The sequence below is a fragment of the Helianthus annuus genome, chromosome 6, assembly GCF_002127325.2.
Source record: "Helianthus annuus cultivar XRQ/B chromosome 6, HanXRQr2.0-SUNRISE, whole genome shotgun sequence".
In the NCBI taxonomy this organism is placed as follows: domain Eukaryota; kingdom Viridiplantae; phylum Streptophyta; class Magnoliopsida; order Asterales; family Asteraceae; genus Helianthus; species Helianthus annuus.
In genome coordinates, this window is record NC_035438.2 from 68,045,183 (window position 1) to 68,062,602 (window position 17,420).

The 17,420-nt window shown below is 31.9% G+C and overlaps 1 protein-coding gene across 5 annotated transcripts; it reads left to right on the plus strand.

Annotated features, from left to right (window-relative positions):
- Positions 1–425: 425 nt before the first annotated feature.
- LOC110865604 (VIN3-like protein 1) lies at positions 426–6,987 on the plus strand. Of its 5 annotated transcripts, XM_022114925.2 has the most exons (7): positions 426–629; positions 1,020–1,073; positions 1,968–2,027; positions 2,126–2,200; positions 4,776–5,239; positions 5,321–5,628; positions 5,948–6,987. In XM_022114925.2, the coding sequence occupies exons 5-7, from the start codon at positions 4,821–4,823 to the stop codon at positions 6,493–6,495; spliced, it is 1,275 nt and encodes a 424-aa protein (XP_021970617.1). In that variant the 5' UTR covers positions 426–629; positions 1,020–1,073; positions 1,968–2,027; positions 2,126–2,200; positions 4,776–4,820; the 3' UTR covers positions 6,496–6,987. The 5 variants fall into 5 exon arrangements, with proteins under 5 accessions (XP_021970617.1, XP_035830716.1, XP_021970614.1 ...); XM_035974823.1 differs by lacking the exons at positions 426–629; positions 1,020–1,073; positions 1,968–2,027; positions 2,126–2,200 and adding exons at positions 2,365–2,983; positions 3,553–3,815; XM_022114922.2 differs by lacking the exons at positions 426–629; positions 1,020–1,073; positions 1,968–2,027; positions 2,126–2,200 and adding exons at positions 2,365–2,983; positions 3,576–3,815.
- Positions 6,988–17,420: the final 10,433 nt, after the last annotated feature.

Below are 17,420 nucleotides of genomic sequence, written 5' to 3' on the forward strand. Positions count from 1 at the left end.
CTCGAGTACGGAAGTATCGAGTTAAGACTGCGGGGTATGGTGGGGCGGGGGTTGGGCTTGGGTTGGGGCATTTGTTGACACGTGGCTTGGGGTGGCAGACATGGGGCGACCCACATTTAAACAGGGTATGGTGGGGCGGGGATTGGGGGCGTGGGTTTGGTGGGCTTCGCTAGATCTGAGCCATTGATAGTTAAATCAACGGCTAGCCCAACGGCTTCTTTGGTTTGTCCAATTAGAGCCCGTCATGTCAGCTTGGCCAGACCGCCCCACGCCCGGCTTGAAACCCATGCCCCAAGGGCCACGCCGAAACCCATGCCCACCCGGGATGGTGGCGTGGGCGTTTTCCCCCTACCCACGCCCAAACTCCCGCCCCGCAGTCTAAATGCCCATTGGTCTCATTTGTCCGGCTAAGCATTCAAACTGCTACACTTTTTAACCGAGTCTGGTTCTCCACGCGTCATCTGGCTTCAATGTATACCTGTTGCAGTATTTTCAACAAAAAACCCAAATTACACCATCATCAACAACCACCTGACAGATTAAAAATCCAATCTTTTGCATTCGTAGCTACCAAAACCCCCCTCTTTCCAGGAATAAAAACCCTAACTTTCTCCCTACATTCTTTGCAGGTATCTTTTCTTGATCCCTTGCTACATATTGACAGTATTCATAATACTTATGGGGTTTTTGCTGTATCTTGTTTTCACGGGTTTTATGTGTTCACATCCGTTATTTTAATATTCAGTTTGTAAGATTGGTTAAAGCTACAAGATATAAGTTACTGTCACTTGCTTAGAATGAAAACTTGCAGAATTTTGTAACAATTAATGTTTTCCCATTATGAAACTAGTTCTTGGAGACATACAAGTTGCTAGAAAGTTTCAAACTGGTATATTTGCGCTATACGTTAGTTAAGCGTCAAAGAGTTGTCATTGTTACTTGCTGTTCCTTCCTTTGAAGACTATATGATTAGGGGTCATAGTATACGGTGCTTAACTTTTTATGGTGTTTCATGACAGGAATGTCTCTTGAGTTGAGTATAATGGACATGGATGATAAACTCGTTGCTAAAGGTGAGAACTTACTTGACAAACCCTAATATTAATATTGCCCCTTACTATTTGTCAAAGATTCAAGATATAAGTTCTTGTCACTTGCTTCCAATTAGGGCTGAAAACGAACCGAACGAACACGAACAAGACCTTGTTCGTGTTCGTTTGTTAAGAAATATATGTGTTCGCAAACCGTTCACTAACACTTATCGAACGAGATTTTATGTTCGTGTTCGTTTGTTAAGGAAATGAATTTGTTCGTGTTTGTTTGTGTTTGTTTGTTAATTTTAGGCAACGAACGTTGACGACCACAAATGAGCACAAACTAATGTTCATGAACACAAATGGAAACAAACGAACACAAACAATCGTTCATGAACAGAATATATAATACACTGACACTTATTAGATATTTAATTTGTCGGAATATCGAAGTATTTAAATAAATATAAAAACCAAAAACACTAATGAACTATCGAACACAAACGAACATGTTACTGAACGTTCACGAACATAAACGAACGAACACGTCCTATGTTCATGTTTGTTCATTTAACTAAACGAACGAAATTTCTTGTTTGTGTTCGTTTGTTTAATAAACGAACGAACACAAACGAACTTCCCGCCGAACGGTTCACGAACTGTTCGCCGAACGTTTGGTTCGTTTACAGCCCTACTTCCAATGAAAATTCGTGTAATTTATTGCAGTTAATTTTTTCTCATCATCAAACTAGTTCTTGTTGCTCTTCTATAGATAGCATTTGGTAGAAAATTTCAAATCAGTATATTTTTGGTATACATTAATTGTCATTGAGTTGTCATTGTTTGTTTGTTTTTCGGTTTTCATATTGAACACTGTATGATTAAAATTCAGGATAATGCAGTGCTCATTATTCTTATGCTACTTCATTACAGGAAATTTCTCTTTGAGTACAAAATGTACAATGGACATAGATGATAAACTTGTTGCAAAAGGTGAGAACTTGCTATGTATTATTGTTTAGTTCATTGCGACCTACTAATGTAGTGCGGAACATTATCTTCACGGATTTAGACTTCTTACTAATGTGCAGTTCATTGCACAACAAAATTGGAAGGGGAGATAAAGCTGTTGTATAACAATATAGCATACCTAACCTTATCATCAAGTTAAGTATTTATTATACTTCTTAATGACTTGTTGGTAAAACTGAGATATCTTTGTTAACTTTCCTTACTCATCGAATGTGTAGATAGTCAATATATCCAAGTGTTTTTTTTTTTTTTTTTTTTTTTTTTTTTTTTTTTTTTTTCTGACTCATTGTATGTGTAGATTGTCAATAAATCTAGGTTGTGTGAAAATCCAACACTCGGAAGAAATAAGGACGGAACCTCCATTAATTTGTCTTTTTTGTTATCTTCACGTATCACCATACCCTATCAGAAACAACTTGCTCGACGAGAACTCAGCAACCACCACAAATTGCTTCTTGTAATAGCCATACGACCATATGGTTTACATTCATAGTAGAACCATATGGTTTGCATGCAACATGCAATTGAAACCCCAGAAAACCATCGTGGTAGTCGGTATTGCCGCCGACAAACTTAGTTTTAAAAAGTTTGCCCTTGGCGAGAGGCACACTCAGGCACAAGTCCTTGAGCTTCTGACTGCCGGTGGCGATCGGTGGTCATGAGGCGCATGTATGAGGTGCGCCTCATGGAAGATTTTGTGCATTAGGATGTTGTACATATAGGTTACGTATATAAAAGTATCATATACAGAGCTTATTTGTACCTATGTTTTGGGTAGGTGCCATAGAAGCGTATGCAAAATATAAGGAAGTTTATATAAATACCGTGCGCAGAAATTTGAAGCGGCGTGCTTTAGCGCCTTGCACCTTGGCTAGGGACTCTATCGCCTCGGTGCTCCTCTCGCTTTTCAAAACCAGGTAAACAATAGTTAAGGTTCATTTTGTCATGAACTATTTTTTTTTAAATAAATTTGTAGTTGTCTTGGTTTTATAAAGAGAGAAAGGCACAAAAGCAACAAGGTCTAAAACCAAGGCCCGAAACGGCAAGAGCAAAAGGGCCCCACTTTTCGTGCCCAAGGTTCAAATAATTATATAACGTTTTATATATTTCCTATAGGTTTCTAGCATCATTTGCCCAATATTTAGACACAAATAAGCTTTATATATGATTTCAAATTAAATTTATATACATCTACAACCTGAAAAGCATGTTTTACAACAATCTACCGCACAAAAATGATGGAAATACATGAGGCACGTGCCTCAGGGTTAACCTTTTGCCAAAAAAAGGGGCCTCGTGTGCGCTTTTTGTAAAACTTGCACCTTGTGTAGGCTGAGGCGCTGAGGCATGCGCCTGATGGCGACTCGCGCCTAGGCGCACCTTAGGCGCGCTTGTTTAAACCAAGATAGGTGTAGTGTTTGTATAAGATTATTATTGTTATAAACAATAAATTTGGTCTTTAATTTTCTTAATTTATGAGGAAAAGTTTAATTCAAGTTTGTTGAAAAGGGGCCGGATCCTATGCGTAATATCTGCGTATTTACTTCCACACTTTCTATATAATGGTTGGTGATGAGGCCTTAGAGGGATAGAATACCAAAACCCTAGAAGCATAAGAGCGCCGTCCGACGTCTCCATCCATACGCTCTTCTTCAGCCGCTGCCCTTGATTAATCGTTCATTTTCTCTTTGTTTCATTGGAAAGAGTTGCTTGATCGGTGTGTTCATAATTCGGATTTTTTGAAACTCTGTAAGTATATTCATTTCTGTAATCTTTTCACACACGATTTGAGAGCCGCTTTCTCGCGCCTTTGTATGCGATTTTTTTTTTTTGAGAATGTGATTTGACAAAGTTCTTAAGTTCGTATATTGCTAACTTAATTTGTGGATCTGTATGAATAAGAATATTTGTTGCTGCATTTGGATTGTCGTGTCGTCTGTTATACTCTCTAGGCTCTAGATCCTGATATCTGATGAGCATATGGATGAAATCTTGTCTTCAATTGCATTCGAGTCAAGATTTTTATTCCTGTTTTTCTTGTTTAATTAAATTTAGATATACTAGTGATTACCTAGGGGTGCTAAATGAGTCGTGTTTGCGTGTTGGCGCCTGGCGGGTTCAACCAGATCCGAAAATTAAAATTTTAGATGAACCTGAACACGACCCGATTATTCGCGGGTTGACCCGAACATGATCCGTTCAACCCGAAGTTTTTTATTTTTTTTTAATTTTTTTTTTCGCAAATTATTATATTAAAATTAAAATTTTTACTAAAAAACACAAATGTACACAATGCAATTACATATAATTTAGAAAATCTTATGTCAACTTCTCTTTTTAATTATGGAATAAAATACACACCCAATTTAATATATGACATAAAACATATTGTTAAAAATAAATATAATACAAATGGGTTAAACGGGTCAACCCGCCAACCCGATCGGGTTGACACGGACCCGGCCTGTTTAGCTAAACGGGTTTGCGGGTTCAACCTGAAACTGACCTGAACCTGTTTAGACTAAACCCAAACCCGTGAATTTCGTGTTAGGTTCATGTCGTGTCAGAAGTTCGCACCCCTATGTTTACCATTACTTTCATCATTTCATACTTAATTTTTATACAGAGTTAGTTCCATCTTATCATTCATAGGTAGGGTTAATTTAATTAATTATCTATCACAACTCATGTGTATTTTTCTTGATAAAGCAATCAACTTTATCAAACCCAAAACCGGACAAATCATCGAGGCAAATGGATAAGAAATTTGTGAAGAATCAGGATTCCAAGAAGGTAGCCGTGGGTCCTAAAGGCCAACCATTAGAAAGCAACAACAGAAAAGGGGAAAACCCTATTCGAGTCCCACCAACCACAGAGCCACAAGGTTCTAGATTCCCAACTACATCGATCTGCAGGAACACTGCATGTAAAGGTGTGCTTTATGATGTTGACCGCTTCTGCAAGAGGTGTTCATGCTACGTTTGTCATTCATTTGATAACAACAAAGATCCTAGTCTTTGGTTGGAATGCGCATCAGGTTCATGTGGGTCAACTTGCCACATTGAGTGTGCCCTCCATCGACGAAAGGTCGGAGTGGTTGATCGTGGCCAAGGGATGCGGCTCGATGGGAGTTATCGTTGTCCGTCATGTGGTAATACCTCAGAGATCCTTGGGTGAGTCCTCCTTAAGTTTGGCTATAAAACCTCCTAAAATGTTATTATATAAAAATTCATTGCAATATGTTATCATTCTAGGTATTGGAAAAAGCAGCTGACTGTTGCTAAAGAGTGCCGCCGTGTCGATATCCTATGCTATAGGATATATTTGAGTTTTAGGATTCTAAATGGCATATTAAGGTTTCAAGACCTTCAGAAATTTGTTATAGAGGCAAAACAAATATTAGAGACGGAAGTGGGCCCACTGGGTGAGGTGTGTGCCAAGCTGGCGCGATTTACTGTAAGCAAACTCTCTGTCGCAGGAGAAGTGCAAGCTTTGTGTAATGCTGCACTCCAAAAGGCAGATGAATTTTCTGCCACACGTTCTAGTGCCCCAGGTGGTAAAGGTATCTACTCCGACCTGGCTTCTTTCGTTTAAAAAATGGGTCGGGTTGGGTTGGGTTGGGTTGAATTGGGTGCACAATTTTATGTCCAAATTGTACTTATTTTTAAATCGTTAATACATCAGTTAAGATTACAAAAACCATAGTATTCCAATAATAATTTGTTTTTATGAACAAAATGATTTAGGTGGTTTTATGCATTAGAAATTCACTTTGGACACTTCAACCCGTTTGACCTTTGCTTCTGCTAGCTAGTTTTTTCTGTTACATGACCCGAATTGACCCTTCAATTTCTATGCGTGTTTTATTTTTCCCCTTGCAGAAGGCTCTGTTCCTCAAATGGAAGGAACATCTGGTGCCAAACATGCTGAACCAGACTCTATACTTAAAGGCCGAGACTCTGGGAAACTGCCACAACTAACTTGGGTTGATGTTGAAGAACAAGGAGGCTTGGATGATATATCAGGTCCAGAATTGAGTGGGCTTGGTCATCTGGTCAAGCACAACACTTCGAAAGCTGACGGGTCACCATCCACGTCAAACGGGCTGCACACGAATATTGTAATAGTTCCTGACGTAGATGACGAAGCTGCTCCGAAAGATATCCCTAGGGATGAAGCAGATCTCCGTGGTAATGTGGATGAGAACTATGAATACTGTGTGGTGTTCCGAAAGCTTGAGCGTGAAGGGCACATCACGAAGGAATTTAGACGAAAACTGTTCACGTGGTTTCCTCTGAGTTCAACCGAGCATGAACGTAGAATGGTTGACGCTTTCATCCGAACACTCGGGGATGACCCTCAAAGCTTAGGAGAACAGTTGGTTGACTCCTTTGGCGATATCGTGAACAAGAAAAGGCCCAGAAGTTAATTCTGCAGTTTCTTGATACAGGTATTTTCCCCCTCACCATTAGAGCAGCTGGACTGGACCTCAAATCTCACTGGTGGGTTTTGTACCTGGTGGGCTTGAGCCGTATATGGATGGATGGCTTGAGTTGAGTTTCTTGATCAGTGAGAGATGAAGACGGGTGTTGCAGTAGAGAGAGATGAAGAAGGGTGTGATGAGTGATAGAAAGCGGATAGCAGGTGGTTTTTGATCGATGAGAGAGAGATAAGAAGTGAGAGAGAACATGAGTCCAAGTACTTTTGTTAGAAGTAATTTCAATTCCAATTCCTTATATGTCCCAATTAAACGAATAAAATGTAAATTCCAAAGAAATCTGTGAACCAAATAGCCTGCTATTCTTTCTTGGCTTTGTAAACCTGGCTTTTTGTTTTTCTTTCCTTTCTGATGTGGCTTATGTGCCACTGGAATATTATATACAAGTTAACGTGATGAATAAGACTGTATAGTTGTATATCATACTCATACCCGTATGGGTCTGACCAAATAGATTTGGGACGAACACATAGTGACCCACTGCGAAAACCCTTCATCTTCATGGTAAGATCATCTTCCTCTACTAATATATAAAATACATACGCATATATCAGACTTGAGCTTGAGAATGATCATGAGGCTTTGGCCTTGGACCCTTCTAGCTTGTTGTTCCTAATTTTACAGATTTGACACGAGATGGGGAACACGAAGTGTGACTGTTTCGTCTCGGTAGCTACTTTGACTATCCGAAACTGTGCGACTCTTTCGTCTCGGTAGCTACTTTGACTATCCGAAACTCCATCATGTCAGATTCGTGTAGCAACTATATTTTTCAATCAATAACTCACTCTTTCTCGGTAAGATTAAAATGAGAACTCATAACTGCAAAAGCTTTGTCAAAAAACGATTCAAATTAAATATTTTTACACTTACCATTATTATATATATCAAATCATAAAGCATGTTTGCGCCAGTAGTCTTTTGTAGTTTTAGAGTTTGGCCACTAGGTTTTTTAAAGCTTAGATTTTTGGCCATGTAGTTTTCCTTGCCTTGCTTTGGAGTCAGAGATCCAAACTTTGAGAATTGTGTTATTTTTTCTTTTCTTTTTATATAGGATTGTTTTGTTGTTCTTCATTTCGTTTTTTTTATGGTTTTGTTTTAATGATCTAATATTTCATAATATGGTGATTAATAGTAATATTTTTTTGCTTTTGTGGTTTTTTTTTTTTTTTTTTATCTTTTCATAGTAAACTTTTGAATTTTTTTTATTTTAGTAAGAATACTTTGATTTCTAATAATTTGTCCCAAAAGTTAAATTTGTTTAGTTTTTTATTAGTTTTTGTTTTACTTTTTTTCTTGGATTTGGTCATCGTTTGGTGATAACATTTGGTATCTCAGGTTTTTACCCTCTCGACTTTCTAATACGTGTCGGTATAAATTCAACTTTGTCTACGTTTTACTTCACGTGAGTTATTTAGTGTTAGAAATTCGTGTTTTTGAGTTGTTTTTCTCGACTTTGATCGTCGTTTGATTGCTACTTGGCATTATTTTACGCCCCCTGCCCCGCAACGCAGGGGGCTTAAGACTAGTTATTATTAAAATACAATATTAAAAAAATTTTACACGTATAAATTTATATATATTCGTAAATATTACATATGTGTAAATTTATCATTTACACGTGTAAAAAGTTTATTAAGAGTGAGTTTAAGAGAAGATGAATTTATTGTATATATTATTAAAATATGGGTAAGGTTATTGTAAAAAATGTTAAAAGTGTGAGAAAGGTGAGAAATACTGTGGAGATGACATGTGTCCTAAATCTAAATTAATTCAAAAGGGTAAACAAGTAATTTTATCATTAATTCAATTAATTAAAAACTTCACATAACCACCACCTTAATTATAGGAACTGGATTTTTTTAAAAGATCTCTATAAACACCATTCAGTAAGTATATAACACCATTCAGCAAGTATATAACACCATTCAGCAAGTATATAACACCATTCAGTAAGTATATAACATCATTCAGCAAGTATATAACACCATTCAGTAAGTATATAACACCATTCATGGACTAAACATCTGATCGAAACACATTTTTTTCTCTATATAAGTATAGCAATATGGTAATCATATTAAAGATAAAAAAACGCTCGTTATTATGGTGTAATTTCTTTTTTTTTTTTAAAAGTTACGTATAAAAAGTTATTGACGTTTAAAAAAGACGGGGGGAGTTACATATGCATTAATGTTTTTTTCTTAATTTAAAAATATTAAACTTATCTATATACCCTTAATCTAGAAAATTAATATGTTTAATAGTAAACATTATTTATAATTTTGTCAATTATGATCTCAACCATTAGATCAAAAATCTAATGGTGTAGATTATTTCTTACCTTTCTCACAAAAAACCCTTTTTTTACATGAACCTCTACCATTAAAATATTAAAAATACTATTCATTAGGTTTGTTTATTAATAATAGTGTAGTGTAATGTAATGTAATACTAAAATAATAAAAGTATTAAAAGACTATGGGTTGAGTTATAATACTAAGGATTTAAAAATAAGAAGTGTAAGAAGCCACCAAAGAGTGACAAGTGTACTATGAGGAATCAAATGGAAAGGGTAATTTTGTCTACAAGAGGAAAGAGAATATTCACATGCAATTCACATGCTATCCCCCCTCCCCCCATTTTTAAACGTTCATAACTTTTTTATACATCATTTGTTTTAAAAAAAATATACCATAAAAGCGAGCGTTTTTTATCTTTAATATAAGTACCATACTGTTATATTTTTCAAAAAAAAAAAAAATTCAAAACCCAGTTGCGTATTACACAATGGACATGATGTAAAACATAATGTAAAGTAGATCAAAAACACAATCAATGAAAACAGATAAAGACATAATGGACAACATACTAAAACACAATGACCATAACGTATAACACAATGGCGATAACGTATAACACAATAAGTATCAGACTAAATAAAAACACAATTGATGACAACAGATAAAAGACACAATTAATGACATCAGATAAAAGACACAATGGAGAGCAGATGAAGACATAATGAAAAACAAACTAAAATCACAATACACAACAAACTAAAACACAATGAACAAGAGAATAAAAAAATTGAACAAATTATTAAAACACAATGGACAACATATTAAACACAATGGATAACAGATTAAATACAATGACCTGAACCAATAACACCCTTTTTGGGAAAATATCACAGAATAGTAACCAACTTTTAAAAGTGTTCTAATTAGGTCACTCGTATCGTTTTTCTCTCAACTAGATAACTTAACATTCAAATCGAGTCATGTCCTTTTTTCCATTTGTCAAGAAAAAATGGAGTATAAGATGTCGGGGTGGGATTATTTTAATATATGAAATTATATTTATCAAAAATAAAAACACTTTAGTTACATTAAAAATTAAAAAAACAAGCTACAATCCACGTCATCACTCGACGTTAGCATCAAATAAAAGGAAAAAAGAAACAAAAATCCACATCACCACGGTTACCTATGAAATGGATGAAAAACCCCTTAATTTGAATGAAAAATGAATGTTGAGTGGCCTTATTGGAACACTTTTGAAACTTGAATGACCTAATTGGAACATTTTTAAAACTTGGTTACTATTCTACAAAGTTACCCCCCCCCCCCTCTTTATAGAAAATCTAGATATAACACCATCTTCATTGTGTCATATATTGTGTTATAGGTTCTTACAAAAGCGCAATGGGTAGGACCCAAATTAACATTGTGTTATAGGTTTTGATAATAACACAATGTATAGAAACTCTACTAAAACGTAATGACCAAAACCCAGTTAAAAGACACAATGACCTGAATATTTAACACAATGCAAAAAAAAACCTAGTAAAAATGAATTTTTTTTATTTTATTTTTATATGACAATATGGTACTCATATTAATTATTAAAGATAAAAAAACGCTCGTTATTATGGTGAATTAAAAAAAATGTCGTATAAGAAAATTATGGACGTTGCCTTGCATGTGGAGAGAGAAAAATCCATAAATGTAGGATTCCCTTTATGCCCTTCTATTATCTTCTTTTTCTACAACTAATCTCAACCCTCCAAATCTAAGATCAATGGACTAGAATTCTTCTTACACTTCTTATTTATTTTATCCTTTGTATTAGATCCTAACCTAAAAAACTATATATATTATTAAAATATTAAAAATACTATTCATTATGTTTGTTTATTAATAAATAAATAAATGTAAATATTTGTTTATTAATAATAGTGTATACTAAAATAACAAAAGTATTAAAAAAATTGTATATATTACTAAAATATTAAAAATACTATTCATTAAGTTTGTTTATTTATAATATTACATATATGTAAATTTATCATTTACACGTTTAAAAAGTTTATTAAGAGTGAGTTTAAGAGAAGATGAATTCACTGTATATATTATTAAAATATTAAAAATACTATTCATTAGGTTTGCTTATTAATAATATAGTATAGTGTAATGTAATGTAATACTAAAATAATAACAGTATTAAAAACTATATATATTATTAAAATACTAAAAATACTATTCATAGTGTTTGTTATATTAAAATACTATTCATTATGTTTGTTTATTAATAATAGTGTGAAGGTTTGTTTATTAATAACAGTGTATACTAAAATAACAAAAGTATTAAAAAAAATTGTATATATTATTAAAATATTAAAATACTACTCATTAGGTTTGTTTATTAATAGACTTTTTTGCAGTAATAGGTGGTTTGACCACCAAAAGATCACCTCTAGGTGGGCTTGTATTAAAAGAGTGAAAGTAGGTATATAGTTATTTGATATGGCGATATTCAGTGTAACACCCCAACCCTGCTAGGGCTGACGTGTCACTCTTACAGATATCAAAACTAAAAACCAATCCATAGCATTAAATAAAAAAAAATCCTAATTACATTTATTACATTATTGAAATAAAGAATCTTGACCAGCGAATTCCTAACGCTCCTCACTGAAATCCCAGATCATCCCATATACCTGTAAAATAAATAGGAAAAAAACCACAAAAAAAAAAAAAAACGGCTGAGCCAAAAATTCTCAGTAACGGAGAAATCAACAGTACAAGTAAAGTCATATCAGCGGAAGCAAAACACAACATAACTGAGACTGAACTGAAACGGTCACTGACACGAGTACTAAAAACAGATGCAGACACAAGACTGACACGGAAACTGATACACGAACCGATCTGAAACTTTAACGTAAACTGATACGGAAACCAAAGTCAGACATATACATAACTGATACCGACCCCAACACAAAGCCGATGTAGAGACTGATACGTCGTTGATGATAATGACTAAAGCATTTTATCTTGTATCAACAAACTTATTTTAAAACATCGTTTAAATAATCTAGTATTCGTATAACAAGAAAATTTTCTGACCAATCATTTGTCAATGGAACGTTCGAACAAATCAAAAAACTAATAACTATCAGATATTTTTTGAACAACGTCTAATAATGCTATCGTTTGTAAAACAAGATACTTGGCAAAACTATTTTCTTATAATGAATGTTTGAATCTTATCAAAATAAAATAATTTATCATATTTAATAGCAAACCATTATTAGATAAAAATAACTAATTTCTAAAGATGAAAAGTTATATATAAGAAATAGAATAATTCAACTTGGATTTCAGAACGAAGTACTTATGACAATTTTGTAAACCGACATGGAAAGCTGATACAGAAACAATGCAAATACATAAACCGAAACATTGTAAATACCATTTAAAAATTCCCTAACCTTTAAAAGAAAAGAATTGTTGAAGTTATTATCTTTAAATAAATGTTTGGATGAAAATCAATATATATATATATATCAATTGTTCATACTCCATTACTTATTATTTAATCAAAAATAATTATCTTATAGCTTTAGAGATTTACATTTAACAACCAAAATAATATGGATAACTAGATTTTAAAACTAGAACAATTTAATACTTACGAAACTTATTAAACCGATCAAGAGAGTCGACATGACACGAAACAAATACATATTCAACGACAAGTATAGAACAAAAATTGAATCAAATACTGAATACAGGCACTGACAGATACAAACTATACGTATAACACGGAATCGAAATCCAAATTGAGACTGATACTGAGACGAAACTGATACAGAGAGACTGAGTCAAAGTAGACATGACTAATACATAACATAATCGGATACTGAACATAATCCGAAGCATGATTAACTCGATACATGATCAGAAACATGACCAGATGCGTACAAAACATATCAGACATATCAGAACAGATACTGAACATAATCGGAAGCATAACCCGATACATAATCAGAATTATAATCAGACGCGTAAAAGACATATTAGACATATCAGAACAAATACTGAACATATTAACATACAGAAACATATACCAACTTACACGACAGACGTATATCAATAGAACAAATCGTGTAACACAGAAGCACCCAGAGCAACAAACAAACAGACTGGTACACAGGTAGCTACTCTATGTACCTATGAGACGGTGAGTGTGGCGTATACCCATTATTCCATCTCCAGACAACAGACTCAAACCCAGAGCTAAGATTGATCTATACGCCTCTAGGGGCCAAGGTGCTACACAAGCACGAGCAAGAGACGCCGTGAACTTTTATTACGCACTGTCACGATAAGTGCCATGCCGTTGACGCCCAAACGGCAAGCCAGACATGCTCGGGTGACAGAGTACAAATAATAATGCTTTGTAAATAATCTACAGGCAACTAAAATAAAACTAATGGGAACATGCGACCATGAATACAAGTCTGAGGTATAGCATGCTACAACATAATAATGAGAATTAAACCAGACGATACCAAAGATGAAGGACAATTTCCAAAACACTAAAAAGTATCAAAATAACATAATAAAGAATTATTGAAGACTGACCACGATAACAAAATCCGTACTACAAAGTAACGGATGCGAATTTATATTTATACTATGATGAAAATGAAACAGAATCCGTACCAACAAGTGACGAAAATAAAAATAATACTACGATGTAAAATAAACGGAATCCGTACCTTAATTTAGCAAGCAAGCCAAAGCAAAAGCAACACAATAAATTCCTTCTCAATGAATACGATACCCTCAACAAATCAGAAAGAATAGAACAGATCAAGAGGTGGGGGCAATCGCTGGTTCAAGACAAAGACACGGTGGTGACGCGCGGCGGCGTTCCCGGATTATAATAGAAATATAGTGGGGTGGCGATCACTGGGCAATTCTCTTGGCGGCGATCGAAAGGTTTGACGTGGTTTCCGAACGGTTTTGCGAGAAAGAGAGAGCCATCAGAGTTTGGATTTCTTGTTAATTGTATGGGTGATTTAGTCTATATATTATGTATTTACCATTTACCATAATTAGTTTCCAATTTTCCATCTCAAAATGCAAGTCAACATATAGATATCTATACTATATAATAAAAGAAACCAAGTTTTGGACACATGTCATTCATTGAAGGTATCTTTATATTATTACTTATCATATATTAATTAAATAAATAAATAATAAATTAATATTAAATCTTAATAATTAATAATCTCAAGCGAAGCTGGTTAACAACAATGTTCCTACATTTAATTAGGATATCTCATATTTGTATAAAAAATTTAATCATGAAATCAAATGAGTAGATGACCATGAATTAATTAAAATCGTAGATTATCATATAATAATTGCATTTGAATTCTTCCATCTATTTTTTAGATAAGTAATATCAATTAAACGAAAATTATAAAATTAAAATTAATAAAATATTAATCAATATTTGTTGGTTCTATACTTTTATTTTTGTGTTTAATTCTCAACTCAAATACGGTAATCAATATGTTAACGTGACATTTATAAATACCATCACCGCAATCACTCCATCCAACGTATATCGAGTATATCCGTTAGTTTTTTAAAGATATAAATTTTTATTAGATTCATTCAACCCGTGTGATAAACGGGGTTTTTAAAGATATAACATTTTTATTTTTTATTATACAAAATTATATTTATGCAACTCGTGTAATACACAGGGTTTTTAAAAATATAACTTTTTTTTATTATGTAGTATATAAAATTAGATTTATTCAATCCATATAATACATAGACTTTATAAATATACAACTTTTTATTGTTTGATATATAGAATTACATGTGCTCAACCCGTATAACATATGTGGTTCTTAAAAATGTAACTTTTTTCATTATTTAATATATAAAATTAAATTTATTCAACCCGTACAATACATGAGATTCTTAAAAATACAACATTTTTTTATTATTTAATATATAAAATTACATTTATTCAACCCATGTAATAAACGAGATTTCTAAATATATATTGTTTTATTATTTGATATATAAAATTATATTTATTCAACCTGTGTAATAAACAAGATTTTTAAAGATATATATATATATATTATTCGGTATATAAAATTATATTTATTCAACCCGTGTAATACACGGGGTTTAACCTAGTATATTATTTAACTAAATCATGTATACGTACACTTATTTAATTCAAAATTATCAATTGTATAATATATTATTATATAATACTGATACGTTAGCATATAAAATGTTTATTAAAATGAAATATTTTATCAAAAGCCTCACCATATGAATATAAAATATTAATTTAGTTATCTAGATAGTTTAGTTTTTGCCATACGTTGTTAAACATTTGTGTTTTGTTATTATTCTAATAATTAGTATTAACAATTGTTTTAATTATCTATATTAAAATACAAAATTGCCAAGTAATAGTGCTATAAAATATAATGCTAATTAATTAATAGACTTTACGATGTATTAAATTCCTTTAAAAGAGACATAATTAAGCAAGGTTTATTATTTTAGGGTTGTTTAGTTTTTTGGGTATTACATTCAGGGTGTTTCTGACACAAATCTGGCACTTTATTTAATATCGCTATATCATATACATATATACATCAATATCGCCAACTCAAACACCTATATATATGAATATCGCTATATCATATACATATATACATCAATATCACCAACTCTATACTATATAATAAAAGAAACCAAGTTTTGGACACATGTCATTCATTGAAGGTATCTTCATATTATTACTTATCATATATTAATTAAATAAATAAATAATAAATTAATATTAAATCTTAATAATTAATAATCTCAAGCGAAGCTGGTTAACAACAATGTTCCTACATTTAATTAGGATATCTCATATTTGTATAAAAAATTTAATCATGAAATCAAATGAGTAGATGACCATGAATTAATTAAAATCGTAGATTATCATATAATAATTGCATTTGAATTCTTCCATCTGTTTTTTAGATAAGTAATATCAATTAAATGAAAATTATAAAATTAAAATTAATAAAATATTAATCAATATTTGTTGGTTCTATACTTTTATTTTTGTGTTTAATTCTCAACTCAAATACGGTAATCAATATGTTAACGTGACATTTATAAATACCATCACCGCAATCACTCCATCCAACGTATATCGAGTATATCCGTTAGTTTTTTAAAGATATAAATTTTTATTAGATTCATTCAACCCGTGTGATAAACGGGGTTTTTAAAGATATAACATTTTTATTTTTTATTATACAAAATTATATTTATGCAACTCGTGTAATACACAGGGTTTTTAAAAATATAACTTTTTTTATTATGTAGTATATAAAATTAGATTTATTCAATCCATATAATACATAGGCTTTATAAATATACAACTTTTTATTGTTTGATATATAGAATTACATGTGCTCAACCCGTATAACATATGTGGTTCTTAAAAATGTAACTTTTTTCATTATTTAATATATAAAATTAAATTTATTCAACCCGTACAACACATGAGATTCTTAAAAATACAACATTTTTTTATTATTTAATATATAAAATTACATTTATTCAACCCATGTAATAAACGAGATTTCTAAATATATATTGTTTTATTATTTGATATATAAAATTATATTTATTCAACCTGTGTAATAAACAAGATTTTTAAAGATATATATATATATATTATTCGGTATATAAAATTATATTTATTCAACCCGTGTAATACACGTGGTTTAACCTAGTATATTATTTAACTAAATCATGTATACGTACACTTATTTAATTCAAAATTATCAATTGTATAATATATTATTATATAATACTGATACGTTAGCATATAAAATGTTTATTAAAATGAAATATTTTATCAAAAGCCTCACCATATGAATATAAAATATTAATTTAGTTATCTAGATAGTTTAGTTTTTGCCATACGTTGTTAAACATTTGTGTTTTGTTATTATTCTAATAATTAGTATTAACAATTGTTTTAATTATCTATATTAAAATACAAAATTGCCAAGTAATAGTGCTATAAAATATAACGCTAATTAATTAATAGACTTTACGATGTATTAAATTCCTTTAAAAGAGACATAATTAAGCAAGGTTTATTATTTTAGGGTTGTTTAGTTTTTTGGGTATTACATTCAGGGTGTTTCTGACACAAATCTGGCACTTTATTTAATATCGCTATATCATATACATATATACATCAATATCGCTATTTGATATGCATATATACATCAATATCGCCAACTCAAACACCTATATATATGAATATCGCTATATCATATACATATATACATCAATATCACCAACTCTATACTATATAATAAAAGAAACCAAGTTTTGGACACATGTCATTCATTGAAGGTATCTTCATATTATTACTTATCATATATTAATTAAATAAATAAATAATAAATTAATATTAAATCTTAATAATTAATAATCTCAAGCGAA